Raw genomic sequence first — 15,160 nt, 5'->3', positions numbered from 1 at the left:
GAGTCAAACTCTATTTAGGTTTTCAATAAAAATGTTTATTTAACGTTTCCAGAATTAGGGGCGTTACAATTTGCTTGTCACTGTTTTATATGTACTTAGTTTTCTTCTTATTTATGCTTCAACCGACTATAGACTTGATCGATTTTTTCGTCTGAACTACCATAGTGAGCCTGTACTACTTGAACTTCCTAAATGTACCTACAACTGTACTCTTCGGTAGACATTTCCTCTTTTGCTTTATGGTAGCCTTTTGGAAAGCCTATGTAGAAGTTATTGATTCAACCCGATGCATATGAGGAATGTAGGTTTCGCTTAGTCCAATTTGTGTTTGCATTTGTGGTTTATTGGTTTATAATTAGCACAATGGTAATGACTTATTTTTCTCCCATCCAAAAAGCTAAAGTTTTAGCATTAAAATTGGTCCATAAACGAGGATTTAAAAATAAACACATTTTTTACAAGAAAAAATTCAAACTTCTTTCATAAATTAAAAGAACCCATTGATATCTAGAAATTGTTCAAAAAAATTTGACTTAAAAATTGTATTATTTCTAAGTTATTGGTTTACTGACGGAACAAACCTTTTGAGACGGAGGTAGTAAAGGGGTGTGCGTGCCTATATATATGTATATACTATACCTACATATAAAACATGAGAAAGATTTCTCATTCCTTAACCGGTAAGACATGTAGCCATGGAAGAAGGATTAAGTGGAACATAATTGACTGGGTGGTAGTTGTTAGACTTATCCCACATCGCTCATCTAAGCCACCCAAGCTTGGTTAATAAATTCTAGAGGCTACTCCACTTGTTGCCAATTGGTTTTAGGTTGGAACCCTCCAAGAAATCTAACATGGTATCAGAGCTAGGTCTTGGGTGGCCTCACCTCTCGTGGGAAAGTCTCTGTCGCCCGAGTTAGTCAGTCAGCTCCTGGTCTGTCACCTCCACGTGCATCCGGGCTGCACGTGAGGGGGAGTGTTAGACTTATCCCACATCGCTCATCTAAGCCACCCAAGCTTGGTTAATAAATTCTAGAGGTTACTCCACTTATTGCCAATTGGTTTTAGGTTGGAACCCTCCAAGAAATCTAACAAATCTAACAGTAGTGTCACGGAAACACTTCTTTCTTCCATATTTTGGACCTTAGCTCCATGGAACAATATGCTACTGTAACATGGAAGAATTGAATATTAAGATCAGAGCAAATGTATTGATTGTATAAAATACCTAAAAAGAATTCTTGAACAACGAACTTTAGATACACACACACACACATACATGGCTGAAAGTAAGTGTTGCAGACACTCATGTGTAATAGTTTTATCTCAGCTGAATATTGTTTCTTCATCCATGCGATAGGCATGTGTTAGACACACTCCAAAAAGCGTCTATAAATCCAATGCTTCCTAAACCCACTCTATAACATTGAAACTTAATTTTGTACAGGACAAATGTTGGGCAATGAAAAAACAACACACAAGTAATTGTGCAGATTAGAATGGTTAGATGGATTTATGGTTAGTCTAGAAGAGAGAATAGTAGTTATGCAAACATATTGAAGTAATAGGTGTTGCACTAATTGAAGGCAAGCTGAGTTAAGGTGAAGTGGTCACGTGCTATGAAGAGCATAAGATTATGCAGTGAGGAAGTTTAGTAGGTTACGTTAATGGAAATCTCAGGGGTGGACAATATCGAAATTGACATGAGATGTTGTAGTAAAAAACTCTTGAGGGGCCAGTCCATACGGGACTTTGCCCTGGCTTTAATTTAGACTCCTTGCTAGCGGATGATGGATTGGGTACACCGGTGTTCAAAAACAAGGAATTAATTGGCGATTAATTGCTGGTGGGGCCTATCCGTTCAGATTTGACTAACGATTTATCGCCGATTACTAATTAATATGCACCGATTATTCGCTTGATGGTGGCTGACCGCCCGACTAGCCCCTAGCGACTTTTAGAACATTGGGGTACACCATGAATTATGAAAACCAAAGGGTAAACGAATTATTGAATTTATTTCAACCTAAAGCCCTTGGCAAAGCACAATGGAGAAAAATGTTTGATGTAGTAGAACCCCATTGATTGACACTAATTTGTCTCTTTGCTTTGTGTAGTTCAGACTTTGGTATGCATGTTTTAGCTTTCCCTACCACCAAGTGGTATCTGAGTAATTAAAAGAAAATACCCAGTGTCTGGTAATGGTTTAAGTCCATTTTTTTTTTCGTGCAAGGTCAAACAAGGAAAGATCCACCATCAATTTTGTACTCTGGGTAGAGGTACATGGAGCAGATTTATAGACCTCTGCACAAAGATTTAACCTTCCATATTGTTCTCTATTCCTTAGAATCTTAGATGCTTTTGGAGATGGTGTCCATTCGTGAGGGAGAATAGAAAGCCTTGAATCAATTAGAGGGTAGCTCAAGCATTTAAGTGATGTGGTTGTTGCTGATAGAGACAGGTCGCAGCATCTTTCATTTGTTTAAATTTCAGAAACCTGTTTATTTGGAGAGAAATGGACTTTTTCTGAATGAAATCCCAGGTTACACATTGATAGCCCCAGAAAATGACTTTTAGGAGGCGAGACTACTTTTATTAGGCAACCTTTTTATCATCCAATTAGTCATGTGGTTGGTGGCTTGGTGCTGATGGAGACACGAGATGGCATCTATGGTTAGTTCAAATCAAATAGAGTTGGTACTTATGAAAGCATTAAGCTGTTTTTAAATAGTGTATTGTGCTATTAGGATGTTGATGGCATCTGTCGTAGAGTAAGAAGTAGTTGGCTAAAACTTATTCATAGATTGCTTAAAACAGGATCACAACTGAGAGCTTTTAGCTGTGTATACAAGATTAGATGAAACCTGCTTCCGCTTCTTTCTTTTTTTGTTTGCCTGAGCAAGTGATATTCATACTCTCCCAAGCCAGAGTGAAGTGTATGAATTATCTGTTTGATCAGTGATTGGTGAATGACCATATAACTCTACCAACTAAATTAATATGTGAGAGGTTGAATGATGACCTTAAATGCACCGACTATGTTATTGCTTTCACTTACAAGTTATGACAACATATATGGCTTGGTAGTTCTTTTGCCAAAGCATCTGTGGACACACAGAGGCAAATATATTATGGTTTTTAGTAATATTCTGTTACCTGTGCAGTTGTGTGTCTTTAGTGAAAATGAAGCTCCGTAATTTCCCTCCCTGTTTTTAATAGACAATTACTTTTTTAATCAGGTGTTTTGAAGCACAATTTTAGTGGAAGTTTTGAGGATTGAAGTCCTGAGGATTGGAACATAATAGTGTATCACTTTGTACTGATGATACTGCTTTATGTTGAAGGAAAAGATCATATTTTTTAATGGTAGATTTTCCCTCACCTGGGACTATTTCTCCTCCATTTGCCTACAGGATAAAGTTTTGACTTGCTCTAGATTCCAGAATCAGCTCGTACTTTCAATTGGGTTTTGAGGCAGCAGCTTGGTCATCTTAAAGGCATGTAAAGTTAGGTCTAATACATTCACTCATGCCTCTTCGAACATGCCTCTTCGAACATGCCTCTTCTTCGAACATGCCTCTTCGAATGCTATGCGTTAGTGATCATAACTATTCACTTGTCTTGCATTCGTTGAATGTTGAAATTACTTCGATATTTCATGTTGATTCCACATGTGATTCGTCAATGAAATGATCTCAGAGCTTTTCTGTTGACAGTTCCAATCCCTTGGTGTTTAATCTTGAGATTATGTTCTTGGTTCATCTCAGTAAAATTGTGTCAAGTACGTGCAAATATATGTGTAATTATCTATGACTCTTAATTGTCCACTAAGTTTTGAAGAAGACATTTATTGCATCAATGTACGGCATTCACTACAAAGATAGTTGGGTACCCATATTATCAAGGGGTTATTTGTCTTGATTACCAGATGTCGTTGTCTACCTTGAGGGGTAGCTCGGCTGGTAAAGACCCTACCTCTGTTTTCAAGGAGTTTCCAGTTTGAGCATTCTCGTAGTCATGGGCGCTAGAGCCTAGAGGGTTGCCTGGTTGTCAATTTCAGGCCCCTAGATTAGTCTCAATTAGGCTAGCAGGATAGTGGGCTATTGAAAGAAAATACTTGACTGGTTATCCTTTTTTGGGTTTAAAATATATGTTGCATAATGCACATGCGTGAGCGAGAAAGCGCTTTTTGAAAACATCTCAAACTACTAAAATTTGTTAAAGCCAGAATTTAGAGCAGCAGTGAAGAGTTCTACCAGAGGATTCTGTGACCTAGTTTGGGATAGGAGGCTCTCACATCAGATAAACATTAAACTCCTTGAAATTATGCGTGGATGGTTAGAAGACTCCTGAAGATGGTAATGGACATTGATTACTATTCGTACAAATCGAAGGAAAATAACTTCATAAATCACTTGAGGGTTTTGACTCATATGGATGTTACACAAGCATTCAAGTGGTGTCTTAATCGTTTAATCATGCTATGGTGAACTCTTAAGGTCTGTCTTCCACAAGTGAAGGCTGATTTTGTAGACCAAGCTGGTATAGATCTTTTGATTAGATGGACAAACTATGTAAAGCAAGCTAGTCTGTGACAGAATCCTGGTTGTTGGTGCCTTTTATTAGCCTCTTTAAGGCACATCCCACACTTGCCTTAAATTTTAGTTCTCCAAAGAACTCTCAAGTGTGTTGGTTTTTAAGCTTCACGAAGAAATACTGAACGTTACCGACTTATACTTTTCTGGGAAAGAAAATTGAACTAAATATATTTTAACCTAGGGTTATAAGTAAGCTGAGTCAAGCTTAGTGTGCTGAAGTTTGGCTTGAATATTGTACCGAGCAACACATTGCGTTTAGTCTTGGCTTATGTGATTTGGAGTGAATCTCATATAAGTTTCTATTGAGCCCATTGCAAGTTGAACTTGATTTTTAATAGTCTTGGAGTACAACTAAATTTACTGGTCAAGCTTGAATATTTAGGGGTTTCAAAATGTGTTCAAAGTCAGCTTGATAATCTCGAATCTGCTCTTAATGCACAAACTTGAGCCGAGCTTGAATAACTTGGCTCGATTGCCTCCATAGTTGAACGTTTGTTTTTTCTTCTAGACGTGTAGTTCAAGTATCTTCTTTATAGTCAATAAGGTCTTCTTGGAAACTCCTAAAACTGGTGTTGGAAATATTGAGATTAGAGTGCTAAGTTCTGGTGGAATGTTATGTCAAGCACACAAGGACTAATTGGACATTCTTACTGCTGCGTGCAACCTTCCCTTCTTTTATTTCCATCTTTTTTTTCCTGCGGCATAACATCCTTCGAGTTTCTCGGTTTAGGCTGCCCATACCCCCTCGATTGAGGATTGCTTAGGTATTGTTATTGTCGTTTTTTTCCCACCATTTGATAGGAGAGCCACATTTAACTTGCCCAGCCACTGGTCTATCATGTTGAATGAGAAAAGACTTTTGTTTTTCTTGGTCCTCTGAACTGTGAACAACCCCAATTTCAGATGTACTGATTAATGACATACTCTGTTTTCCTGTTGTACTTGTACTGATTAATTTCAGTTCTACTTGTACTGACGTACACGTAGCATAGGTATAATGTAGGGGGAGTTGTACTTCTCTCTCGCTCTGCATAGCTATTTCAATACTCCACCAAATGGGTTCGAACTTCGAATCCAGTGTGAACGATACATTTTTTCAATGTAAATGTGTGCCGATCAAGTATTAAACGGTATCCGATTAACAAGATTTTTTGGCATGGTTGAAGTTTTGACGAGGTCTACAACATGAACGGGTCCGATCATTGTTGTGGGCCCGGGATGGACCCAGAAAAGTAGAAACTGGAAGAGAGAACAACTTGAGAGGAGTCGGTTCCTTGATATGGTCGGAAAAGGGTCTGATTTTGCCATTCTCATTTTCTCTAATGGCACTCCCCTTTGTGTCTCTATTAGGTGATTTGTTTTGTGAGAGAAGGGGAGTGTGGATAGAGAAAAGGGGAGTGACAAAATCAATTCCCGAAAAAAAAAAAATGGATGAGAAAACTGCTTGATTCTTAGAGTATTCAACAAAAAAAATGACATTCTTAGAGCACAAAACAGAGAGACTCTTGATTACTGACCCCAGTACAATAGCAGCAGATTCCATTGCTCTTGCATTTTTGAAAAAAACACTACGTCCCAGACGTTTTATCAATCAACAGGAGTGCTTGGAACACTCAAGGACGAGCTGGTGCAGGACTGCTGCCACCACTCCCAGTGCACCTTGACGCCAGGGTTAGGGAGGAACATATCGTCACCACCGGGTACATAGAAATGAGGGGTAATATGGACATCCAAAATTGAAAAGTTTTGAAACAAGCACATCATTTTGGGACATCACAAAAAAGAATAAGGGCACAACAAAGTGGGACGATGAGAGTATTTTTTAACCTAGGGCTATAACTACACTGAGTCAAGCTTAGAGGGTGTTTCCACTAAACTAAATGGACTAAAGCCCATGTTTTTATGTATTTCTAGGCAGGTCAATATCCTCGCATACATCAACTAAAATGCCATTTAGCATAAACAACATGACTATTGTCATTAGCCTGAAGACAAATATTTAGCTGAAAGTTTGGCTTGAACTATTGTAGCGAGCAACCCATTTTGTTTAGTCTTGGCTTGTGTACCTTGGAGCTTATCTCAAATGAGTTTCTATTGATCCCGTTGCAAGTTGAGCTTGAATTTTGTTATTAGCCTTGGAGCACAACTAAATTTACTGGTCAAGCTTGTAATATGTAGGAGTTTCAAAATGTGTTCAAAGTTAGCTTGATAATCTTGAACCTGCTCGTAATGCTGGAACATGAGTCGAGCTTGAATAACTTGGCTCGTCTTGCATCCATAGTTGAACCCTCCTATTTTCTTCTGGACAGAGACTTCAAGTACTTATTAGTATTCGATAAGGTTTTCTTGGTAACTCCTTAAACTGGTGTTGGAAATATTGAGATCAGAGTGCTGAGTTCTGGTGGAATATATGTCGAGCACATAGGACTAACTGTGCATTCTTATGGCTGCATGCAACTTTCCCTTCTTTTATTTCCATTTTTTTCCCCACGGCAAAACACTCTTTGAGTTCCTCACTTTTTGGAGGTATATGAGGACCGCTATTATTTCAGCGATAAAATTTTCTATGAGTAGTTATTTTGTGCTTATATTGTCAAAAGTAGGTCTGTCCTCGGTCCTCCCCCATCCATACCCGCATCGGTTGAGGATTACTCGAGTTCTGCTCGTTTTTTTTTTTTAATTATTGAACCGCTCGGATCATCCGTGCGCGGCTTGGAGTGGGCCACCGCATTTTGGTGCGGTGGCTGTAGACTTTCTGAAATAAAATTACTTCGGAACTTAAAGAAGGGGTTTATGGTCTGACTTTGTTCAGAAAATGACTTGTGTGGACATAACACAAGCATTTAAGTGGCGTCTTAATCATCCCTTTTTGCTGAAATACTCTAAGGGAAGTTTGCATCAAATGAATGGCTGATTTTGTTTAGATAATGACTTTTATTTAAGTGGTGTCGTCTGTACTGATTACGGAACTCTAAGGAAAGTTTCCATCAAATATAGGGCTGATTTTGTGGACCAAAATGGTATTAATGTTTCGATGAGGTGGACAGAAACAATCTAGTTTGTGACAGCCTGCTGGCGTCTTTTGTTAGGCCTCTTTAAGCCACGCCCCACAGGTGGATAGATTTCTTTTTCTTCCAAGAATTTTGAAGTAAATTTTGGTTTTGCAAGCCTGCCAAAATTATTCGACCCATTCAGACATATTAGTCTGGAAAGAGAAAAAACATTGAACTGTATTTTCTTTCTGCATTATTGACACTCTGGATTTTGAATGACGGGGCTCTGGGATGTCTTCTCTATGCCTTTTGGCTTTGATTTGGGGGCATGGGGCCGGGCCACCGTTTCTAGTGGTGTAGCTAGGAATTTAGGTCGGTGGGGGCACCATTGAGCATGGTCTTAGAATTTTCTATCTTTTACTTGTAGTAAACAACCATAACATGAAAGAAATGAACTTAAGACATAAAATTTGCTACAACACACACACACACACATGTATATAACGAGTCTTTATGGAAAACAAGTACGTAAAAGAGTATTTTTTTGAAAAATTGACAAAGATACCAAGGAGTAAGTGTTATAAGAGAAAAAATGCGTATAATTTTTGAATACAAATTGTGATGGCATTTATAATTTCGGGTAAAAGTGAAATTAGTGATGGCATGTGCCCCTACTGGTCTTCATGTGGCTTCCATTTTAGTGGTAAAACATTCTGAGAACAACTACTTTGTGTTTTCATTGCCAAATGGTAGGTCTGTCTCTGATTCCCCACTCATATCCAGAATCGATTGGAGATTGCATGGTGATTGATATGGTGTGTTCGTGTGAATTCTATTTTCTTGCACTAGGGCTGTAAATCAGGAGAGTCAAGCTGTTCATTAGTGTGCCTAAACGATCCTTTCAAAATTAATATCGACAGCAAAGATAATCAAACTTTTTCTTATACAGTCTTAGAGCACAATTATACTTATTGGTGTGATGTCAGCGAATTAAAACATTCCAAACCTTAGTACTCCTTTACTGAAGGGTTTGTTCAGTCGTTAACTTCAGGGCCCTGAAATTAGTTGAGCTGCACGCAAGTTGGCCCGGACATCCAGTTAAAACTGGCTAGTAGAACACGTCAGTTATCTTCTTGATAGAACTTTCAATTATGTTAGTGTTCGACGATATTCTGAAGATAATTACAATTATTTCCTGTTGATTCTGTTGTACATATTGGCTGATAGAGTTACCTTCTGGTGGAATGTTTTGTCAAGAACAGAGGACTAACTCTGTGTCATTACAAGGTATCTATTTTTCTATCTTCCTGTAGTGTAGGGAATCAAGGACGTTACGTAACGGGACTTTGGGCCCCCGATACCGTTATTTACTTGCGAATCGACTAATACGATCCAATATCGGCCGATATACATCTATGACCGCGCCGTATCACCATTACGTTTTCCGATACCACTATTTAAAACCGGTGGCCTACAAGTGCACAATCCGAGGTTGAAATCCTGTTTGCATTTTGCATTTGAGGATTCATGAAAACAACTCCTTGAATATCTCTCTGTGCTCATAATTTGTTCCCAACTTCTTGGATCTCATTCAATGTCAAAAACTCACACATTCTGTAAACACAAAACAGTACAACTCCAGTACACAAAAGGAGAGTACTCCACTACACTTGCATACTTGGACTCCAAAATAAAAACCACATCCGCCATGTTTATTTCTTGGACATTGAATCAAAGAGAAATGGTTGGAAAACTCAAGGACTAGCTGGTGCGGAAGGGCTGCCGCCGCCCGAGGGGACCTCGACACCGGGGTTAGGGACGAGCGTATCGTCGCCGCCGGGAACGTAGCTGGGGCTTGCGCCGCCACCAGTTCCGCTGCTGCTGCCGCCGCCGCCGGCTGATCCTCCGCTGGTGCCGGTGACTGGATTGTAGGTGAACGGGTTGAACCCGTGTCCTTTTTTCGGGAACATGAAACGGCCGATGCCCGGAACAAGGAAACTGCCGTCCGTGTCGACCAGAAACTGAGGCTGTTTCTTGTCTGCGTTCTTTGAGTGTTTTGGAGTTTTGCGGCCGGCGATTGTGTGATCAGTTGTGGCAAGCAGGATGCTGAAGACGAGGAGGAGAGCAAGGAGGGTTTTAGGGTTGTAAAAGGCCATTTGGTGGTACTGAAGAGTACAAGACAGGGAAAGCAGGTTGATTGATAAGGTAGTAATGCTTGAGTTGGTTTTGTGAGGAAGATGGGATGGGAAGAGGTCTTCTTATAGTTCAGTTTTTGGGGAAGTTGGGTGAAGTTTTTGGCGGTGAGTTAAGGAGATTGTTTAAACCTGGATCCTGCGAACACATGCTCATGCACTGCATACCCCACAGAGAGAGAGAGAGAGAGAGAGAGAGAGAGAGAGAGAGAGAGAGAGAGAGAGAGAGAGAGAGAGAGAGAGAGAGAGAGAGAGAGAGAGAGAGAGAGAGAGAGAGAGAGAGAGATGTGATGTGCATGGATATCTGCTCAAACGGCTAATAAATATCAGTAGACATATGTCCATTTTGTGAATTCAACTTGACCTGTTTACTTCCTAGTGATTAAGTACAAAAGTAAACCACCTTACCAAAGAAGCACGGCTGCACAAGCTTACGGTTCGTTTTTTTTACAAGTATTGAAGAGGGTTTGGGTTCTCTTATCTCCAAGTTCTGGACCGGACGAGATAGTCTAAATCTAGATCATACATTGGTATAATTAATGGTTCGAATTTGTTCAGAGACTCTTACCGATAAGAGAGACTGTGAGCAAATTTGAACCCATTAATTACAGTACTAATGGATGATTCAAACGGGTTTCAACAACTTAGTGATGAAACTTGGAGTTGCAACAACGGGTTACATCACCTTCATTCTGCTTTAGAAAAGCATAAAGAGAGTAAATTTTGTTCGGCTAAGGCGGAAAAGGGGGGTTTTCTGCCACCCCGTGGGTTTCCTTTGCGCATTTTTTGGGGGTAATCCAAATTATGCATCTTGTAGGGCCTGTAAAATAATGTATCCATGCAAAAAATCAGTTTGTCCGGATATCGATAGGTATGTCAAAAGTTGAGTTTTTTGACGAAACAATGAACGGCTGTAGACAGTTTAACTTAAAAACCAGTTCACAGATCCAGGCCGTCCATTTTTTTGTCTAGAACTCCACTTTTGACATATTTATGAATATCAATGTCTGAACAAGCTGATTTTTTGCGTATATACATTATTTTACAAACCTTACAAAATGCACAGTATGAACTATCCAAAAAATGCGCGAAGCGGATCCACGAAGGGTGCTAGTGGAAAACCCATTTTGTCCGGATGAGCCGGACAGAATTTAATCTCAAGCATAAAAAACTACATTCTCAGAATAGATTTCAAGAACCCTACCACCATTGCTCCCTTTTCATGTCCACCAAACTCAAGCGGTGCATTTACCTGCCTAATCTCTCTCCCTCTAGTAACACACACAGCCTCCCCCTTCCCCACGACGCACCCCCACCGTTTCCCTTCCCCACGACGCGCTTAGGCACACTAATGAACAGCTTGACTCTCCTGATTTACAGCCCTCTAGGTGCAAGAAAATACATTTCACACGAACACACCATATCAATCACCATGCAATATCCAATCGATCGGGATATGAGCGGGGAGGACCGGAGACAGACCTACCATTTGGCAATGAATACACAAAGTGGTTGTTCTCAGAATGTTTTACCACTGAAACGGTGACCCCCATGATACCCCCAAATCAAAGCCAAAAGGCATAGAGAAAACAGCCCAGAACCCCGTCATTCAAAATCCAGAGTATCAATAATGCACAAAGAAAATACAGTTCAATGTTTTTTCTCTTTCCAGACTAATATGTCTGAATGGGTCGAATAATTTTGGCATTATTATGCTTGAAAAGCCAAAATTTACTTCAAAATTCTTAGAAGAAAAAGAAATCTATCCACTGTGGCTTAAAGAGGCCTAACAAAAGACGCCAACAACCAGCAGGCTGTCACAAACTAGATTGTTTTTGTCCACCTAATCGAAACATTAATACCATTTTGGTCCACAAAATCAGCCCTTTATTTGATGGAAACTTTCCTCAGAGTTCAGTAATCCGTGATGATTAAGACACCATGCACTTAAATAAAAGTCACTATCTAAACAAAAATCAGCCATTCATTTGATGAAAACTTCCCTTGAGTACTTCAGCAATAAGGGATGATTAAGACGCCACTTAAATGCTTGTGTTATGTCCACAAAAGTAATTTTACAAACAAAGGCAGACCATAAACCCTTCTTTTAAGTACCGAAGTAATTTGCTTTCAGAAAGTCTACAGCCACTGCACCAAAATGTGGTGGGACACTTCGGGCTCCGTACGAATGATTTGAACCGTTCAATAATTTTTTTTTCAAAAAAAAATGGGCATTGTGAAACATCAACTCGATTCGATATGTGTAGGTGCTCGGATCAAGCTTCTCATCTTTCTGTACACCAGAAAACCAATCTTTCAATTTTTTCCGATTTTCCAAAGATGAGAAGCTTGATCCGAGCACCTACACATATCGGATCAAGCTGATGTTCCCCTTTGCCCACTCGGTTTAAAAAAAAAATTGAATGGCTAGGATCATCCGTGCGGGGCTCGGAGTGGGCCCCACACAGCGTGCGGTGGCTGGCTACAGCATTTTTGGTGCGGTAGCTGTAGCGCTGCTCATTTGCTTTCAAATAGGGCCGGACTGGTCATAATTGGGTTCTCCGCAAGTGGTCGGTGGGATTGGACCCCTAAGATTAATCGAGGTGCGCATAAGTTGGCCCGAACACATGAATTTATCAATGAAAAAAAAATCTTGGAGTCACCTTCAATGTACAATCCCATAGTAAGTAATAATCTATCTATCCTGGACATAATTTCCTGGTACAATTCTTCGCTCATATTAGAACTTATATTACAAAAACAGACAACCATCTGAACCATAGATTTTCACTCATTCACAAAATCATTTGGGTGGAAAACTCAATAGGTTCACATAGTTATTAGCCTTAGAGCCCAGTACCGCTACAGCTCGTTTTGATGGACCGACTTCGAGATAAAAGAAACGAAACTGAGGGAGAGCGCTCTCTCGCACGTTTGGCTTGACAAGAAGATGATAAACGGTGGTAGAGGGTGAGAGAGTAGAACCCCTTCAAACCCCTATTTCATAGTGGTAGAGGGTGAGAGAGCAGAACCCCCTTCAAACCCCGATTTCGTTTCTCACCAATATTGGCGAGATTCTGTGAGAAAGGGAGCTTCTTGCAATCTTATCCCTACGCCACTCCCCTCGCCGCTGTCGCACCACCACTTTGCAAATAGTACACCTGAGTTCGAGTGTCACAATTCGAAGGTTTTGGGGTTCAATTCACAGATGCGAGGCTCAACAGGTTCGATTTGACTTCAAATAGGTTCGAAAAATGGTTCGTGTTGCTTCGATTAGGGTCTGAAACAGATCGATTCTTGTAAATAGAGGGGGGGAAATGGGCCTCGCTAGAGATGGAGGCGCGACTGGAGCGACGCAGGGTGCCTACTGCCCTTGTGGTCAAGGCAGGCGCTGCTGCCCCTCACACGGCACTGTTTTGTGCATTAATAACCCACTTCTTTTTTCTTCTCTTTGGACTTGGTACTCATTAAATGGGGGGAAAATAGCATTATAAGCTCCTTCATGCAAACAGAAAACTGCTAGAATAAAGCACGCACACCCGTACAAATTACAAAAATCTTGGGGCACCCAACATCTTTATCCACCACACCTTTTTGTGGAGCTCAGTACTAAATGTATGGATCCTATAAAAATATGCGACGGGTAAAAATGTTTGGGTACCACATTTCGGTGTGTCAAGACCACTGAATAATTACTCATCAATGGTAAATAATTCATCACTCTCAATATAAATAATCAAGCAATCATTCATTCACTGATTTCCAACTTTTAATTAGTTTGGCAACTTTAATTAATTAGTTGGGTTGTCTACATTGCATTTATTTGTGAATTGAATTTTTGGGTGGGATTTAAATAGTTTTTGGTTGGGTGTTCAAATTTTTTTTGAGTTGGGTGTTCAAGAAGGGCTAAACTAAAATAAAATAAAAGTAAAAATATTATATGTATTCCAACAACAAAAAATTTTGGGGTGTTCAAGTGACCACCTATCATTACATGTAGAGCTGCTAGAACTAATATTTGTGGTTGCACATCCAAGTCAATATTGCGAGGGTGGTTGGCAACAAGGATGAGATGTAAACCCAGACATCCTGAGTTCAAAACTTGGCGACCTCTTGGGGACAGGCCACAAGATATTCTAGTCACAGCGTGGATGAGCCTGACTTTGACTGGAGAAGAGATTAGTCGAGGTGCAAGTAAGTCATCCTGGACAACCCCTGACAGTTGATAAAAAAAAAATATCCCAAGTAATTTTCAATCTCAGACGATACATACCTTCTTTGTGAGTATTCTTATTGATAATTACCGGTGGATACGGATGTAGCATTATTATGTTTTTCAAAAATCTGAAATTGGTAGCAAACAAAAGGACAAAGAGAAAAAGAAGAAAGAAGTGTGTGATTAATGCACAAAACGGTGCCGTGTGAAGGGCAGCAACGCCTGCCTTGGCCACAGGGGCAGTAGGCAACCCGCGTCCGCCTAAGCAATCCTTGCAATATTAATATCGAGATCAAACAAAATCAAACTTAACGAGCTCTAATAGTTTATAGTTTCTTATAGAGTCTTAGAGCACAATTATACTTTATTGGTGTGATGTCAGCGTATTAAAACATTCCAAATCTTGGTGCCACTAAAGGGTTTGCTCGATCGTTAATTTTAGGGCCCTGAAATTAGTTAAGGTGCACACAAGTTGGCCGGAGCATCCGGTTAAAATTGGCTTGTAGAACACGACAGTTTATCTTCTTGATAGAACTTTCAATTACGTTATCCATGGGATTCCGTTTTGTGATGGAAGATATTCTGAAGATAATTACAATTCTTTCCTGTTGATTCTGTCGTACATATTGGCTAATAGAGTTACCTTCCGGTGGAATGTTTTTGTCAAGAACAGAGGACTAAGTACTCTATGTCATTATAAGGTATCCATTTTTCTATCTTCTCTGTAGTGTAGGGAATCAAGGACGTTACGTAACGGAAATTTGGACTCCCGATATCGTTATTTACTTGCGAATTGACTAATACGGTCCGATATCGGCCGATATACATCTATGGCTGCGCTGTATCACCGTTACATTTCCCGATGTCACTATTTAAAACCGGTGGCCTACAAGTGCACAATCCGAGGTTGAAATCCTGTTTGCATTTTGCATTTGAGGATTCAATATTAAATATGGAAATGTCCAGTATAGTCCTATTAAATGCTTGTCTGGGACCATAACGTATGACAATATCCCCATTCCTCACTTTTAATGCACAGGGAATGTCAGTAGTGCACTAGTGCTATATATAAAATTCTAACTATTAGTATTTGGGTATGCTTTTGTTAATTGGAAGAAAAATTCATGAAAACAACTCCTTGAATCTCTCTGTGCTCATAAA

General features: G+C 39.9%; 1 protein-coding gene across 1 annotated transcript; it reads right to left on the bottom strand.

The window, feature by feature from the left end:
• Positions 1-9,004: 9,004 nt before the first annotated feature.
• Positions 9,005-9,747, bottom strand: LOC131328628 (putative cell wall protein). The gene is made up of 3 exons (XM_058361546.1): positions 9,354-9,747; positions 9,201-9,205; positions 9,005-9,091 (listed from the first exon to the last, which is right to left on the bottom strand). The coding sequence occupies exons 1-3, from the start codon at positions 9,745-9,747 to the stop codon at positions 9,005-9,007; spliced, it is 486 nt and encodes a 161-aa protein (XP_058217529.1).
• Positions 9,748-15,160: the final 5,413 nt, after the last annotated feature.

The sequence above is a fragment of the Rhododendron vialii genome, chromosome 6a, assembly GCF_030253575.1.
Source record: "Rhododendron vialii isolate Sample 1 chromosome 6a, ASM3025357v1".
In the NCBI taxonomy this organism is placed as follows: Eukaryota; Viridiplantae; Streptophyta; class Magnoliopsida; order Ericales; family Ericaceae; genus Rhododendron; species Rhododendron vialii.
Note: the sequence above shows the minus strand (reverse complement) of the source record. Positions and strands in the feature narration are given on the sequence as shown.

Excerpts from the sequence above, each read along its gene's own strand:
- LOC131328628 (XM_058361546.1), bottom strand. The coding sequence starts at position 9,747 with ATGGCCTTTTACAACCCTAAAACCCTCCTTGCTCTCCTCCTCGTCTTC.